This window comes from Ciona intestinalis, chromosome 13, assembly GCF_000224145.3.
Source record: "Ciona intestinalis chromosome 13, KH, whole genome shotgun sequence".
Classification (NCBI taxonomy): domain Eukaryota; kingdom Metazoa; phylum Chordata; class Ascidiacea; order Phlebobranchia; family Cionidae; genus Ciona; species Ciona intestinalis.
In genome coordinates this window covers 1469357-1486517 of record NC_020178.2, presented here as the reverse complement: position 1 = coordinate 1486517, position 17161 = coordinate 1469357, and the positions used below count along the sequence as shown (strand labels likewise).

At 37.7% G+C, this 17161-nt stretch overlaps 3 protein-coding genes and 1 long non-coding RNA gene across 5 annotated transcripts in view; 2 read left to right on the top strand and 2 right to left on the bottom strand.

Annotated features, from left to right (window-relative positions):
- Positions 1 to 3111, top strand: part of LOC101242135 (uncharacterized protein DDB_G0286299-like) — a 6360-nt gene extending 3249 nt beyond the window's left edge. The window contains exons 4-5 of the mRNA XM_018814643.2: positions 2200 to 2446; positions 2702 to 3111. Of these exons, the coding sequence (XP_018670188.1) occupies positions 2200 to 2446; positions 2702 to 2891 (437 nt within the window). The 3' untranslated portion in view covers positions 2892 to 3111. The remainder of the gene's footprint in view (positions 1 to 2199; positions 2447 to 2701) is intronic.
- A 117-nt stretch (positions 3112 to 3228) lies between these two features.
- Positions 3229 to 12177, top strand: LOC100182912 (monocarboxylate transporter 3-like). Of its 2 annotated transcripts, none has more exons than XM_026837271.1 (14): positions 3229 to 3953; positions 4484 to 4562; positions 5215 to 5388; positions 7164 to 7353; positions 7598 to 7734; positions 8165 to 8351; positions 8425 to 8605; positions 9092 to 9305; positions 9695 to 9879; positions 10142 to 10299; positions 10639 to 10764; positions 10920 to 11074; positions 11470 to 11557; positions 11939 to 12177. In XM_026837271.1, exons 1-14 carry the CDS (start codon positions 3859 to 3861, stop codon positions 12004 to 12006), a joined length of 2037 nt encoding a protein of 678 aa, XP_026693072.1. In that variant the 5' UTR covers positions 3229 to 3858; the 3' UTR covers positions 12007 to 12177. The 2 variants fall into 2 exon arrangements, with proteins under 2 accessions (XP_026693072.1, XP_018670116.1); XM_018814571.2 differs by having other exon boundaries at positions 3231 to 3953; positions 8437 to 8605.
- Positions 12178 to 13052: 875 nt separating this feature from the next.
- On the bottom strand, positions 13053 to 13287 carry LOC113474809. Its single transcript, XR_003396498.1, has 3 exons — positions 13239 to 13287; positions 13139 to 13163; positions 13053 to 13088 (listed from the first exon to the last, which is right to left on the bottom strand). It is a non-coding gene; the product is annotated as an uncharacterized LOC113474809 (long non-coding RNA).
- Position 13288: 1 nt separating this feature from the next.
- On the bottom strand, positions 13289 to 17155 carry LOC108950037. The gene is made up of 7 exons (XM_026837272.1): positions 17031 to 17155; positions 16755 to 16836; positions 16653 to 16691; positions 16254 to 16357; positions 14998 to 15203; positions 14453 to 14569; positions 13289 to 13571 (listed from the first exon to the last, which is right to left on the bottom strand). Exons 4-7 carry the CDS (start codon positions 16332 to 16334, stop codon positions 13433 to 13435), a joined length of 543 nt encoding a protein of 180 aa, XP_026693073.1. The 5' UTR covers positions 16335 to 16357; positions 16653 to 16691; positions 16755 to 16836; positions 17031 to 17155; the 3' UTR covers positions 13289 to 13432.
- Positions 17156 to 17161: the final 6 nt, after the last annotated feature.

The following is a 17161-nucleotide window of genomic DNA, read 5'->3' as shown; positions in this document are numbered from 1 at the left end:
AGAAGAGATTGAGGTTGGCCAAGAAATGGAAGAGAATTAAAGGAAAAAAGAAAAACGTCGGAGGTAAAGAGTTTGGAACATGTATGTTGAAGTTGATCCTAGATGCTCACTTGAGTTATAACATAGGTGGCTTTTTATACACCAGTCATACATGGTGTATTCATACACCCCATGCTCACTGTCAAGTTATAACAAGGGTGTCTTCTTATACACCAGACGCACATGGTGTATTCATACACCTCATGCTCACTTGAGTTATAACATGGGTGTCTTCTTATACACCAGTCATACATGGTGTATTCATACACCCCATATGCTCACTGTCAAGTTATAACATGGGTGGCTTCTTATACACCAGACATACATGGTGTATTCATACACCTCATACTCACTGTCGAGTTATAACATAGGTGTCTTCTTATACACCGGACACACATGGTGTAGTCATACACCCATGCTCACTGTCAAGTTATAACATGGGTGTCTTCTTATACACCGGACACACATGGTGTATTCATACACCTCATGCTCACTGTCAAGTTATAACATGGGTGTCTTCTTATACACCGGACACACATGGTGTATTCATATATTCGTCTTCTTATACACTAGACATACATGGTGTATATATACACCTCAACGTATCCTCTTGTCGAGAGGCGAGCGCTACAACCAGCATGCTCAAGTTGTTCTTTCAAAACTACAGACATAAACATGGTTTACTCAAACACCTCATACCTAATGATCAGATTTTAAACTTTTTTTGTAGACGATTCCGAAAGTTTAAAAAACTTCAACCCAAAACCGGCAAACCGCAACATTGAAAACCAAAATCTGGAAAAGTTACGCCACCAAGTGGACGAGGTGAAGACTTTGACGCAATATAATGTGGTGGAGGAGTTACATAAACGAGAGAGCGCCCTCATAGAGCTGGAGAAAAACACAGCTACGTTGGAGAAGTTTGCCGAGAGTTTTGCTAAGGTTGGGATGAGTTTTGGTCTTCTCATTTATATATTGTATAAGCTATGTTCTATTGTAGATATAGGGGGGGGGCTTCTTTAGCTCTTAATCCCAACACCCTGATCGTATTTTAAACATTTAACAAAGGTCTATGGAAGTTGTGAACATACGGTTTTATATTTCTTTGATATTTCTTTCTTTGCTACCAAATGTGACAAAAAATAGAAAGAAAAGGTGTCTCATCTTCCCTCACTGGGGTAAGAGGGTATATATTTTCATGTTTGTCCATGGTAGTAAACAAAAAAATATTTACAGAAATATCTAACCGTATCCTTACGACCTAAAAATAGCGTTTGTTAACACCCAGGGATTTGAGCCAGAGTTGGCCCATTACCCCAACACCCAGGGATTTAAGCCAGGGTTGGCCCATTACCCCAACACCCAGGGATTTAAGCCAGGGTTGGCCCATTACCCCAACACCCAGGGATTTAAGCCAGAGTTGGCCCATTACCCCAACTCCCAAAGTGCTACAGCAGTAACCTAACGTTTAAAGCATGTCCCTTTCCCCGAAGAGCTTTAATGGATGGGAGACCTTTCTTTACAAAACATCGTACATGACATTTAACAAAAATGACCCAGCAGTTGAACTCTGCTTATTATTTCAGACTGGACACGACATCCAGTTGAAGAAAAAAGCACAGAACAGATGCTGTGGAATTTTCTCTGGCTGTAGGGCGTGCTGGTATATATGTGCATGTGATCGGGGATTTAAGAAGAAAAATATAAAAAAGAAGTTGCCCCCACCCACCCGAGGTTAGAAACTAACTTTTCCTGCTGTTTGGTATCTTGACGCTGCAATTATGGCGCTGTTTTTTATCTGTATGTTTTCGTCTTGTATTGGTATATATGCGTGTTGTAGCTCGCTGTTAACATGAATGAATGAATATATGAATCTTACTTTATCCTCGTGTGGCCAGAAAACGACAATCGTTATAACACGGGTGTTCATACACCTCGTGCCCGCTTTTGAGTTACCATGTATATTACTTTGTAAGTGATTATACATGATATACATGGTATACCATTGTGTGTGCGTTTTTGTTCCAAGCAACCCTGATGATGTCTCGCTGTATGGCTGACGAAACGCATATAATAAGTCCCTTTAGACCAAATAACACGAGGAAATCCCCTGCGTACACGTTGTAAATATTTACTTGATTATTTAATTAATTCCCTTAGCAAACGCCGATGCTTATGAAGACGATGACGTCAGCTACCAAACCACTCTCCTACGTCATCAAAACGAAACAACAATGACGTCATCAAAACAAAAATCAACTGATACGTCATCAGTTGATCGAAAACTTTTAACAGAGCCCAGTGTGACGTCATCAACGTCATCCATTGTTAATAGCGTTCGAAATTCGAGATTATTCGCGAGGTTGTCGCGTGCGTCACTTCCTTTCGCAGAGGAATCAACAAGAAGGTATTATGACGTCATAATTACGTAACGAGCGATGTAAACTAATTTTATAAACTGAAAAAAAAACACATAACATTCAAGTAACAGAAAAACACTCACCGATATAGAATAGAATGTGCATATACAATGTTACAGGCTATAATGTGAGGTAATGGGCCAACTCTGGCCTAAACTTTTAGGATCGCTCACGTACAGAATGTTATAGCTATATATATATTTGGTGGCGGTTTCCTAAAACAAAATCTAATTCTGTTTCAGCGATTCTCGATGCGACGATACACAAGACCGCAAATATTCTTCAACAAGCGCCATTCATGACATCATAAAGAAGAATAATAAGACCGTAAGTAGAGACGCTAAGAAGAGCATCAAGAGAATTGCGTCACAATTCGATGACGAAGAACAAATGAAACGAGCGACGGAGTTACTTTTGCTGGATCACGATTGACGTAGCATGACAAAGCAGATTTTGCTGAACAAAACTGTGCCATATTTTCCGTACATAACAAAACCATTGAAACATCGAAGCGTTTTTGTCAATTGTTTAAAACACGATCATGAAATACGGAATATTACGTGCTAACGTCGGTGTTCAGACCCTACAGTTCTATATGTAACTTGTATTTGCTTGTTGTTACCATAGTATAATAGAGTGGGGGAAGATGGGACACCTGTTTATTCTATTTTCTCGTCGCATTTGGTAGTAAACAAAGAACATTTAAAGAATTATAAAACCGTATCCTCACGACTCCTATTGACCGTTGTTAGTTGTTTAAAACACGGTCAGGATATTTTGATATTATGAGCTAAAGGTGTCCCATTTTCCCCCACAGTACTATAATACAAATTACAAAACAGCTGCTTTTGACATTTTTTCACTATGTTTACTATATTACGTGAATTGGATAACCTGTCGCCCATAGCCCTCGTATATGTCAATTCCAGGTGGATATAATACGCATATCTTTGTGACTTAATGCAAGGTTATACGCAGAACGAATGCTTGTTTTAACCGAACTCACCGCTTCAGATGTATTTTAATAGCTAAGGTGAAAATAGTTAGGTTGTTTAAGTGTTAGGAGTTGGCTGTTACGCGTGTACAAATGCAATATGAATTACTGAAAAAAAATGGGATACTTTTAACTCGCAGGCGCTAGTACGCGGAGTTTAAAGGCTATAATAAGTGAATGTAACTTAAATCCTTGAGTGGCCGGACAACTACAGTCGTTATACAGGTTTTTTTTTAACTCGCAAGGGCTAGTAGGAGTGTATAAAGCGTATAATGAATAAATGTAACTTGTTTATTCTCGCATAGCAGGAAACACCACTGATTACCACGTAGCGAGGATAAAGTAAAAAGTTACGTTTGACAAACCTATCTTTTTTACAGAAACTTCTCAAATCGTAAGTTTATAATGGCAGATTATAGAAACGAAGCCGTTACTTCCCCACCCCGGCCTAATATAGAGTTTAACTCAACACCTGGGATTGAATCTACCTTCAAACAAAAGTAGGTTGAAAACGGTCATATCTTATATCGAATAGCTTTAGTAGGGTAGGCGAAGATGGGACACCTTATTTTCCTGTCCCATTCGGTAGTAAACAAAGAACATTTAAAGAATTATAAAACCGTATCCTCACAACATTGATAGACCGTTGTTAATCGTTTAAAACGCGATCAGGATATTTGAATATTATGTGCTAAAGTTGTCCCATCTTTCCCCACCATACTATTAAAGATTTAGTTAGAAGAAACGTATGCGTAAAGCTATGTAAATTACAACTGAACGCTATATGTTTTTACAAAATCATTTTCCGGTATCTACTTTAGTGTTACATTCAATATCTTGTTTTATACCAAACGACTCAGGCGATCACATAACCAAGGAGAAACTGAATATCACTTAACAAAACCACCGATCGACTTTCAAAAACACAAACATCAACATTATAAAATATAAAACAGCAAAGAACCTAAGGAACGCCTCAATCCCATTATTACTACCTGCAAGGTTATAAACAATAATTATGTATTTCTAGATCAATGGCTCATTGTAACTTCGCGTTTGAACCATCTACGCCACCAACTGTGCAAAAATCAGTCCACGCAGTTAATGTGGTAAGCTGCATTGAGTATTTAATGTTATAATTATAGTGACTTATATATATCGTCCGGTGCCGTGGGATATATAGTGGTTAGCGCGCCTGCCTGCAACCTAGAGATAACGGGTTCAAGGCTTGACGCTGCTACCATTGTGGGCGTATGTGTTCTTGGGCAAGACACTCAACGACAATTGCTTCAACCCAGTGTTCACTTGGGTTGTTAAAATTATCAAAAGTAACATACATGGTAACTCGTAAGCTGGCACGAGGTATTAAACCCGCGTGATAACGTCGTTTTCCGGCCATGCGAGTTTACAGCAAGTTACATTTATTCGTACATCTAGGTTATTTAATATAGCACGCTAAGAATGTAATGAGATCTAACTCTGATCTAGCGCTCATGAAGTTGGGCGATTCCCGTAACGAAATAACAGTCAGGATCAAGTGATAGAAAATAGTACATTAGTTTTCCCGTTCCATTTGATAGTAAACAAAACACATTCAAAAAATTATAAAACGATTTTCCCACGACTCTTATAGGCCGTTCTTAATTGTTTAAAGCACAAGATATTTCTATATTACGTGCTAAAGGCGTCACATCTAACCCCGCAGTAAAAGTATATGATTATCATTACTCCACAGTGATAACGTTACTCTTTACTCTGTAGGAGCAACCCATTAATACGTGGCCGAGCGCGGGAACACCGAAGAAAGATGGAGCGTTCGGTTGGTTGATAGTTATTGCCTGTTTCTTTATTGAAGGCCTGGTGTTTGGGACAATAAGGGGTCTTACCATATTCTTCATTCATTTTCAAGATGCGTTTTCAGCGACAAGTAACTTAGTAAGTCAGAAAGTGTTTAATAATGTAACTAAACTCAACCAGTTTATATCAATACGGTATCTGGTAACTATAACCCTCAACCATTGGGGGAAAATGGGACACCTTTGGCACATAATATCCAAATATTCTGATCGTATTTTAAACAACCAACAACGGTCTATGGGAGTTGTGAGGATGCGATTTTATAATTCTGTGAATGTTCTTCTTTTACTACTGTTACGTAAAGTGTGGTCCGGGAAGCTACTCTAACGGTCTATACCGCGACTGACCAGACTAGTGTAGGATTTCTTAACAGTTTAATGGCATATAAAACTACTATAATAAAACGGTAAGAATAACGCTCGAACACACTAAAGTCTTGACCACAGTAACCAAATACAAGAACGTTCTAACTACGGTAATCAAATACACCAACGCAACGTCACTACACCCTACACACAACCAGACTGCTGGTTTATGCAATATTTGGGCGAATGGAAGTAAAACAGAAGAAAAGGCACACTCGCGCCACGACGACCAAATATGCTTAAAGGTGAAACAAGCGCGAGACGTATCCACCCAACACAAAAACCAAACATAAAACGGAAGAAAAACTAGGAAACAACACAGAATGAACGCCACAGCAAACTACACACAAAAGCCAAAACTGTTTAACGCTAAAAGAAACAATACGTCACACCACTAAATAAATGAAGGAAATATAATAAAAAAGTTTCCCACCTTCCCCCATCCTGCTGTATAAAAACTCTATTGAGCTAGTTTAAATATAGCAACTTAATTTAACACTGCCCCTATTTAAATAGAATCCGTCATCAAACGCAATAATATAAACTAAAGGCGCCCTTAGACGGCATAACGTCATAGGAGTAGAACTGAAACACTAAACGGTAAACTGCGCAACTAACTGCTGCATGATCTGAAATGCACATTAGAAATAAACCAAATACACTAAACGGTAAACTGCACAACTAAAGAAATGAACCAAATACACTAAACGGTAAACTGCACAACTAAAGAAATGAACCAAATACACTAAACGGTAAACTGCACAACTAAAGAAATAAACCAAATACACTAAACGGTAAACTGCACAACTGAAATGCACATTAGAAATGAGCTAAATACAAGGAAAGCGTTGACAAGTGCGGCGCCGAAAGCACGTGATTAATAATTAGACGAGTAGTGAAACAATGAATTGTGGGCGTAGGTGTCCTTGGGCAAGACACTTAACGGCAATTGCTCCAAGCCAGCGGTCACTAATGGGTTGTCAAAATTATCAGCCATACACAATTTTTTTAAAAAAATCCATCAAAAATAATCACCCACAAAATAACATACATGGTAACCCTAAAAAAAAACAAAACTAGAACAATTGAATGTGATAACAGAACTACGGACCGCAACAAAGCATCGCCAGAGTAATAGGGAATAAATAATACGATTATGTAACCACGTTATAACTGCCCCCCCAGCAAAATGCAGGGTGTAGCGACTAAACGATGATAATAGATATTGAAACAATAAAACAAGTTATCTATTGTAACGTAACATTCAATAAGTGGAACTCATTTCTAGGAGTCAACGGCAAAATAAAAGTCTCAATGAAGTAAAATTAAAGCAATATTTTACCAACCGCTAGACGACGCTACACTCAAGTCGAAAGTAACTAAAAAACTCCCTATTGGGGATTCCCAATTTTGCCCTATGTTAAAGCATAGGCAGTGTATTTAGACCAATTTTTCACTTTTAAAATCAAAGTTTCTCAATATCTAAAGGTATCCTGGGTCCCTTCCATATCCCTTGCCACACTTCACGCATCAGGAATACTAGCCAGCATTCTGAGCACCAAATATGGACCTAGACCCGTAGTTATGCTAGGCGGCCTACTCGCGTCTACTGGTTTTGCCCTGTCGTCGTTTTCTACGAATATTGTCCACCTATATATCGGTATTGGGGCGATCACTGGTACGTATTATATACTATTAACTTTCTGTGCTTGAATATTTAGTGCAAGCTTTATTTACATGCGATAATTGATCTTTGTATACTTGGATATATAGTACACGTATATCTATTTACACCTATAACAAGTTTAATTTGGAAGTTTAAAATTGGTTTAACTCGACAGTTGGCACAAGGTGTGGTTAATGGTTGTGCAATAACACACAACTATTAATATAATAACACATATATTAACCCCCAACCCCAGGCATTGGCTTTGGACTTGCCTACGTTCCTTCCAATGTACTTGTTGCAAATATATTTGATAAAAAGCGAGCCCTAGCCTTCTGTATAACTTCAACTGGGGGGCCTGTTGTCTCATTTGTGTTTGCTCCATTGTTCCAGGTGATGTAATAATGTGTATTGTGATGTCATTGTGTAAGTAATATCATCAATAGATGCTTTGTTTATCTAACAACTGTTTCTCATTGTTTCCCCTTTATAATGAGACTCTGTTTAAATTAAATGTAATTATTTGCCTAAACACGAATAACTGTTAAGTTTTAATCTCTGGTATTAAAATATATTGTTTTTTTTTCAACATATATCATAGAATACAAACTTACTGTAAGTTGGTATGCTATGATATAAGTACCAACATTAGGAGTTTTTTTAGGGTGTAACGGTCACGCCTATTATCCAAAACATTATTTTATTCCTTTTTATTAAAAAGCGTGTTTTACCAGCTGTTGTTTTACCGTTACTACCCATTTTTTCACTTTTGTCATGACTAAACAGACGAAATAAATTTCATTTATTCATCTATTCACCGCAGGCCCTAGTTGCAACGTACACTTGGCACCAAGCGTTGCGAATTATCGCTGCGATTCTACTTATGATCACACTGTGTGGTATGGTTATGTCATCGCCTGATGAACCGACCGGAGTTATTGAATGCAGCGAGGAAAAAGAATCCATCAATACTGTTGCAAACAATACCAATAATGACATCACAAAGACCGGTTTGTTTTCTAATATCTGTCACTTTATCTCTTTAAAATAAAAAGATATAAATATTTTATTTGTGATCAAAAGATAAATTTTCAGCTCCATCTTTCCCAGTACTGCAAACAATCCAAGAGGTAACAGTGATGCCAGATAAAAACCAACTTTTAACAACAACAGCACACACAAGTGAACCATCACTGATATCTGGAAACACTTCTCAGTTCACAAGGAATAAATGGAAAAGCAAAAGCTTCACTGAATCAAAAGGGTAAAATATTTTTAGGAAATGACAGTGAGCATGAATACACCACGTGTGTCTGGTGTATAAGAAGTTGGTTTATGAATACACCACGTGTGTCTGGTGTATAAGAAGACACCCATGTTATAACTCGACAGTGAGCATGAGGTGTATGAATACACCACGTGTGTCTGGTGTATAAGAAGTCACCCATGTTATAACTCGACAGTGAGCATGAGGTGTATGAATACACTATGTGTGTCTGGTGTATAAGAAGACACCCATGTTATAACTCGACAGTGAGCATAAGGTGTATGAATACACCACGTGTGTCTGGTGTATAAGAAGACACCCATGTTATAACTCGACAGTGAGCATGAGGTGTATGAATACAACATGTGTGTCTGGTGTATAAGAAGTCACCCATGTTATAACTCGACAGTGAGGATGAGGTGTATGAATACAACATGTGTGTCTGGTGTTTATTACATCACAATCACCATATATTTATTCCAGAACCCACAATTGGAAACGCAATGTCCGCTTTGATCTTCCAACTGTTTCCCGTGGCAACCAGAAAAGTGTTGACCAAAAAGTTTTAATCCCCAAAGAGACCCCAGAGCCTGTGGTAACACTGAAAATAAATAGAATATCAAGTGAAGAGGAAATAAGAAACACTGTCAGACAAATAACAGATGAAGCTAATAAGCCTCCTATTACACAGAAAGCGGTAATAATACTGATTGTTTTAAATAAGCAGCATTGTTGTATAATAGAGCTTTTTAACTCTTCATGTTACATATTTATTAAGTCACACATAACAACAGTCGTCAAAACACAGGTGTTCTGTTGTTACTTATTTATCCCCACATGGTGCGGCAACAACAATCATTTTATACGGGTGTTCTGTTTCATACACCTCGAGCCAACTTACGAGTTACCACGTATGCGGCTTTGTGGGTAATTTTTTTTATGTATGGCTGATAATTTAGACAACATATTAGTGACCACTGGGTTGGAGAAATTGCTGTTAAGTGTCTTGCCCAAGTACACATATACCCACAATGGTATAATAGTTATTGTCCGCCACGTTAAGGTTACACCCATTTATTACTCCAGGGTCTGCAATGGAAAATCTTAAAAGAGCCTTCCTTTTTCCTCTACTGCATTACTGGCCTATGCATTGGAGCTGGGGCTTTCACACCTAATGTCTTCCTTGCGCCTCATGCTGCTTCTAAGGGGTTCGTGAATTTCCAAGGAGCTTATCTGGTTTCTATTATGGGAGGTGTGTCCATTGTAAGCAGGTAGGTAAATATATAAATAAATGTAACTTATTTTATCTTCGCATGGCGGGGCAATGTCGTTATAACATAGGTGTTCTGTTTAACACACCTCATGCCCACTTACAAGTTACCACGCATGTAACTCATTTTATCCTCACATGGCGGGGCAATGTCGTTATAACATAGGTGTTCTGTTTCATACACCTCATGCACGCTTACGAGTCACTCCAAATGTAACTTTGTAGGTGATTAAAAAAAGAATCAAAATATGTTTTATTCGCAGTTTGGCAAGCGGGTGGGTTGCTACGCTAACTTCTGTCAGTCTTCTCTACTTTGACATTCTATCTCTGCTAGCACTTGGTATTTGCTGCCTGTTATGCCCGCTTGCTACTACTTATGTTGAGCTTGTAATCTTCTGCATTGGATTTGGGCTGTTCTCAGGTATTTGCTAAGTGTATTAAGCTTAATCCACCAGGTAGTAAATGTAAGTTTTTACTTATACTGTAATTGTGTCTTCTTATTCACCAGACACACATGTTAAACTCATACACCTGGTACAGCATGTGTGTCTAGTGTATAAGAAGACAGCCATGTTATAGCTATGACAGTAAGCATGAGGTATAAAAAGACACCCATGTTATAGCTTGACAGTAAGCATGAGGTATAAAAAGACACCCATGTTATAGCTTGATATACATTATCTAGCATGAGGATTTGGGCAAATCTTCACAAATCTGGGGAGGGAATATAGATAAAACTAATAGCATGTTTTTCCTATAGGTGCGGTCATGGCTCTTCCATTTGCTGTCCTTGCCGAAATAGTGGGGGTTGATTGCTTAGCAACTGGTCTCGGATTCTTTTTTATGGTTACAAGCGTTGCTGTGCTCATTACTCCTCCAGTGGCAGGTTGTATATTATTTCTATAGCAGTTGGTCATGATTAAGCGCTATGATCTCAAAACAAAATATATGTTTTTCGGCCACGCAGGGATAAAGTATAAGTTTCATTCATTCATTCACTACAGACACAACAGTTGTAACAACCATTCTATTTTACCATAGGTTGGTTGGTTGATATAAACGGCTCATATGACTCAATCTTCTATCTCTCTGGTGTTGCCTTGGTAACAGCATCACTGATGGTATTCATCATATCTTTAAGATTTCGGTTTCTTCGTCGAAAAAGAGAGGCTCAACTTTCGGATGTTATTTCTAAGGTTTGTTGTGTTACATTGTACGGGTTGCGTCTTTACGCACACTTTTGTTTAGAAGAGAGAAGTTTTACTTAATAATAATTAAACATAAATAGCTTATTTGTCTGCCAGGTGTAGCGACCACGCTTTTTCAATTAAATATAACTATGTTTTACCTGTAAGTCTGTTTTTGCAGCTGTTGTTTTGTGCTGCATTTGTTAAAAACCTTATTAACTAGTGAGTCAGTTAGGAAGATTACTTTTATATCTATTCCAAAAATATTTTCTGAATGTCTCCCACTTTTTTTCTATACACCCTGCTGTTACAAAACAATCTGTATGTATCTGCTCTTATAAAATACCTTGTGCTTCTTATAAAACAAGGTGCATGTATCTGTTGTTAAAAACTTTGTTCTGTAGGTTGGCAGTAGCAAAAAGAGAAACTCTATTTTGGGAACTCTCTTTCCTGAAGAATCCCCACTTCAATTATATGATCTCTATGTGAATGGTAAGTGTTGTTTCTATGTTGTTGTAGCATTAAGTAATCTTCAGAGTTCAGAAGACTAGAGCCTGCCTGTAGCCCAAAGGTAATGGAATCAAGGTTCTTGGCTGCTACTATTATGGGCAAATGTGTCCTTTGGTAATACACTAACGCCAATTGCTTTAACCCAGTAACATTAAATGGGTTGTCAAAATTATCAGCCATATAAAAAAAATCTCCCAAAAAATAATCGTCCACAAAGTAACATACTTGGCAACTCATAAGCAGGCATGAGGTGTATGAAACAGAACACTTGTGTTTTTGACTGTCGTTTTGGCCATGCAAGGATAAACAAGTTACATTCATTTCTTCACTGTATACCTGCAAATAAAACACATCATTCATCAGATTTGAACAATATAAGGGTCCCCCCTTCAATCTCAATGACTCATCTAAGAAGACAAAGTATTTTATAATCTTGTAAGCAAACATATAATAATTAAAATGTATATATTCAAATAAAAATAATTGTATATAGAAATGTTGATGTGTTTAGCCAAAAATATATGTTGTTTTTGTGTATAAATACTGGTGTTATAAACCACAGACCATTCTACATACCTTTTAATAAAATGTTGTCAAGCTGTTAAATGTTACTGCAAAACATGAATCCTTCCAAAAATTCTCAACAAATATTCACCCACGAAGTTACATACATGGTAAAGCGTAAGCGGGCATGCAAATATTCACCCACGAAGTTACATACATGGTAAAGCGTAAGCGGGCATGAGGTGTATGAAATAGAACACCCGTGTTATAACGACTATAGTCGCTCCATCAGGCGAGGATAAATAAGTTGTATTCATTATAGCTTACTGTTGTAGCAAAATGATTTAAGTTAAATATTTTAAAACATTTTATTATAAATTATTGAAACGAAGTATACAGTGTATATAAGTGAAGAAATAAATATAAAACGAAAATGGCACAAGGCAAAGAATGTAAAACTTAGTATAAATAAGGAAAATCAAAGCATGCTAAATAATAAAGTAAAGCTTGTGGAATGCTTGTGAGAAGCATGCAGTGCAGAAGAAAAATTTGGGTATTGAACAAAATTTCAAACAAAGTTATAACAACTGTGAATCAAAGGTTTTTAAAAAAAGTGGTGGATAATAAAAATGAAAATACACCAAATAAAAACACCAATTAGTGAAGAAACAAAAAGCTGCATATAGAAGTGTCAGTAAAACATATTTGGGAACACTATAACAAAACATCTGGCATCACTGGAGAAAACCATGCAAGGTAGCAATGCACACATTATAACCCAAACAAAAACCACCAACAAAGTGTTAGTAAAACGTATTTAGCAGTGCTGCAAACAAAACTGACATGGCAACACTGCAACAAAACACACCTGGCAACACTGTAACAAAACACACTTAGCAACACTGCAACAAAACACAACCGGCAACAAAACACACCTGGCAACACTGAACAAAACACATCTGGCAACACTGCAACAAAACACACCTGGCAAAACTGCAACAAAACACACCTGGCAAAACTGCAACAAAACACATCCGGCAACACTGCAACAAAACACACCTGGCAACACTGCAACAAAACACACCTGGCAAAACTGCTACAAAACACACCTGGCAAAACTGCAACAAAATACACCTGGCAACACTGCAACAAAATACACCCGGCAACACTGTATACAAAACACACCTGGCAACACTGCAACAAAACACACCTGGCAACACTGCAACAAAATACACCCGGCAACACTGTATACACCACTCCCATGCCGATATAGAAACAAACAAATAAATGGCGTCAAAATATTCCTGAGTTTTTACACAAACGCTATCCGATTAAGGTATAATAGGTACAGTATCACAAAAGAGAATTTGTTTTTTCGTAACATTCCTTCAAGACATAAGAAACAGACTTCAGTTTCTGGTGTCCAATAAAGAGCTTGGATTGCTCCTCCTGGACCCCGGACACAAGATGCAAGGATGCAGGTGTATGAACTCATGGGAGATTGTTGTAAAAAAGACAACACGTTAATACTTGAGAGTGAGCATGAGGTGTATGAATATAACATGTGTGTCTGGTGTATAAGAAGACACACACGTTATAACTCGACAGTGAGCATGAGGTCTATGAATACACCATGTGTGTCTGGTGTATAAGAAGACACACACGTTATAACTCGACAGTGAGCATGAGGTGTATGAATACACCATGTGTGTCTGGTGTATAAGAAGACACACATGTTATAACTCAACAGTGAGCATGAGGTGTATGAATACACCATGTGTGTCTGGTGTATAAGAAGACACACATGTTATAACTCGACAGTGAGCATGAGGTGTATGAATACACCATGTGTGTCTGATGTATAGAAGACACCCATGTTATAACTCGACAGTGAGCATGAGGTGTATGAATATGCTATGTGTGTCTGATGTATAAGAAGACACACATGTTATAACTTGACAGTGAGCATGAGGTGTATAAATACACCATGTGTGTCTGATGTATAAGAAGACACCAATGTTATAACTTGACAGTGAGCATGAGGTGTATGAATATGCTATGTGTGTCTGGTGTATAAGAAGACACACATGTTATAACTTGACAGTGAGCATGAGGTGTATGAATACACCATGTGTGTCTGATGTATAAGAAGACACCCAATGTTATAACTTGACAGTAAGCATGAGGTGTACGAATACGTGTTTTTTTGTAAATTTTTATTGCCAACTTACTTTTCAATATCAGTTGTGACAGCCAATGCTTGTGAAGTTGTCCGTAAAACTTCTTATACATCAGACACACATGTTATAACTTGACAGTAAGCATGAGGTGTACGAATACATGTTTTTTTGTAAATTTTTATTGCCAACTTACTTTTCAATATCAGTTGTGACAGCCAATGCTTGTGAAGTCGTCCATAATGTTTGTAAAACATCAAGGCAATCATGGGAGGTAAGAGGGTTGCCTTCTGTACTACATAGTGTGAGGAACCTGTGGATTATTTAACATTTATTATGAACACACGGCAATTGCCTTACTCAGTGCTTGTTTTCTAAATTGTTACCAATACAGTAAAAGAAATTACAAAATTAAAAAATGTAATAACCAACAAAGTTACATATGTGGTAACTCGTAGGCACGAGGTGTATGTAACAGAACACCCGTGTTATAACAACTGTGGTTGCTCCGCCATGCGAGGATAAACAAGTTACATACGGAGTAATTTGTAAGCAGGCATAAGGTGTATAAAATAGAACACCTGTGTTATAACGACTGTCATTGTCAAGCCACGCGAGAATAAATAAGTTACATATGTAGTAACTCGTAAGCAAGCATAAGGTGTATGAAATAGAACACTTGTGTTATAACGATTGTCGTTGAGGATAAATAAGTTACATTCATTCACTCAGCAACCTCACCTTTCAATGGAAGCCCCAAGGTTGTCAACTAAAGTAGCAAACATTGGCAGAACATGTATTGCTACTTCAGGACCCGGGGGTTGCAGGTTCAAACCCCCGCTGAGCTGTTGTTGTAGTTCAGGAGGTCCCACGTTAACAACGGAAGGTGAAGTAAAGTTTAAACTGATAAAGATTGCAACACAGTGGTCTATCACTGACCCCCATACCTGTAGTAAATATTCAATATAATTTGTCAAATCTGTTATAAATATGAATGTAATTTCTCATTTCTCATATGTTCATAAATCTTTGGAATAAAGGGCCAATTCTGGCCTAAAGTTTGAGTAATAGTCCAACTCTAGCCCTAAGTTGGGACAATAAGCTAATTCTGGCCTAAAGTTGGGGTAATGGGCCAATTCTGGCCTAAAGTTGGGGTAATGGGCCAATTCTAGCCTAAAGTTGGAGTAATTGGCCAATCATGGCCTAAAGTTGGGATAATGGGCCATTTCTGGCCTAAAGTTAGAGCAATGGGCCAATTCTGGCCTGAAGTTGGGACAATGGACTATTTTTGGCCATTAAGTTGGGATAATGGGCTATTTTTGGCCTAAAGTTGGGATAATGGGCCAATTTTGGCCTAAAGTTTGGATAATGGGCCAATTTTGGCCTAAAGTTGGGGTAATTGGCCAAGTAATGAGCCAATTCTAGCCTAAAGTTGGGATAATGAGCCAATTCTAGCTTTAAGTCAAAATAATCGGCTATTTTTGGCCTATAGTTGGGATAATAGGCCAATTCTAGCCTAAAGTTGAAATAATGGGCTATTTTTGGCTTAAAGTTGGGAATAATGGGCCAAGTAATAGGTTAAAAATAGCCCATTTTCCCAACTTTAGGCTAGAATTGGCCTATTACTTGGACCATTACTCCAACTTTGGCTAGAATTGGCCCATTATCCCAATTCAGGCCAGAAGTGGCTAATTAAAGGCCCATTATGCTAACTTTGGGCCAGATTGGCCCATTAACCCAACTTTAGGCAAGATAGGTCTATTACTTGGCCCATTACCCCAACTTTAGCCCAGAGTTGGCCCAGTACCCTAACCTAAGGCCATATTTGGCCCATTATCCCAACTTTGGGCGAAATTGGCCCATTAATGGGCCATTTTTCGCTTAAAGTTTCTAAATTGGGATAATGGGCTATTTTGGGCCTAAAGTTGGAGTAATGGGCCCACTTTAGCCCGAATTTCAGGTCCATGGCTTATTATGCTATGGAACCTTGATCATACCTTGTCCAGTGCGTCCCAGAATAATGTTGTTTCTTGTTGCACATCACTGCTGACAAAGTCAATTGAATCGACATCACTCATGGCGGCAACACTGCCGTTATCATCTATAAAATAATATTGGATGTTTATTGCGATAGTATCAATCAACACACTATAGAAGATCTTTTTCACACTTATATTACACCTGGCAGCAACAACATATACCAACAATTGCCAGAAGATCTCTTTCACACTTATATTACACCTGGCAGCAACAACATATACCAACAATTGCCAGAAGATCTCTTTCACACTTATATTACACCTGGCAGCAACAACATATACCAACAATTGCCAGAAGATCTTTTTCACACTTATAATACACCTGGTAGCAACACACATAATATACATAATACTAACCACTGCTCTCTGAAACATGGTGTTGTCTTCCTTCTTTCTCTGTATTTAGTTAACATTGTAATTATTATAATAGCTTAAAAAACTATGAGTAATAACACTTACCATCACTCTCTAATGTATGGTGTTTCCTTTCTTCTTTTTCTCCCCTATTTTTCGGGTCGTTTGATAATATCTTTAAGTAGCTCTGGAAATGAATCGCAGAAATGGCTAACTGGAGGATTTTTTAAGTATTTTAGACAGCTAGTTTTACTAAGTGTTAACAAAACAATAACCTTGAATTGGTTGCATCACTTTTCACAGGTGTTTATATAAGTTAAGTTGTATTTGACCAACAATTTTTTATATTTTATAATTTATCTACAATCTACTATACCTCACCTTTAGCTTAATAAGCGCGGCATGAACTGAATGTTCGTATTTCCTTTTTTGACAAACCCCAGCTATAAATGAAATACAACTCTCCAACCATTCAAGTTCAAACTTATAGTTGGCTGTGAACGAAGTTTTAG

Coding starts and splice junctions, on each gene's coding strand:
- LOC100182912 (XM_026837271.1), top strand. CDS start 3,859: ATGGCAGATTATAGAAACGAAGCCGTTACTTCCCCACCCCGGCCTAAT. Junction 8,606..9,091: donor AGCTTCACTGAATCAAAAGG/GTAAAATATTTT, acceptor TATTTATTCCAG/AACCCACAATTGGAAACGCA. Junction 11,558..11,938: donor ATATGATCTCTATGTGAATG/GTAAGTGTTGTT, acceptor ATCATTCATCAG/ATTTGAACAATATAAGGGTC.
- LOC108950037 (XM_026837272.1), bottom strand. CDS start 16,334: ATGAGTGATGTCGATTCAATTGACTTTGTCAGCAGTGATGTGCAACAA. Junction 15,204..16,253: donor TCTGGGACGCACTGGACAAG/GTATGATCAAGG, acceptor TATTTACTACAG/GTATGGGGGTCAGTGATAGA. Junction 14,570..14,997: donor CTTGGGGCTTCCATTGAAAG/GTGAGGTTGCTG, acceptor AATAATCCACAG/GTTCCTCACACTATGTAGTA.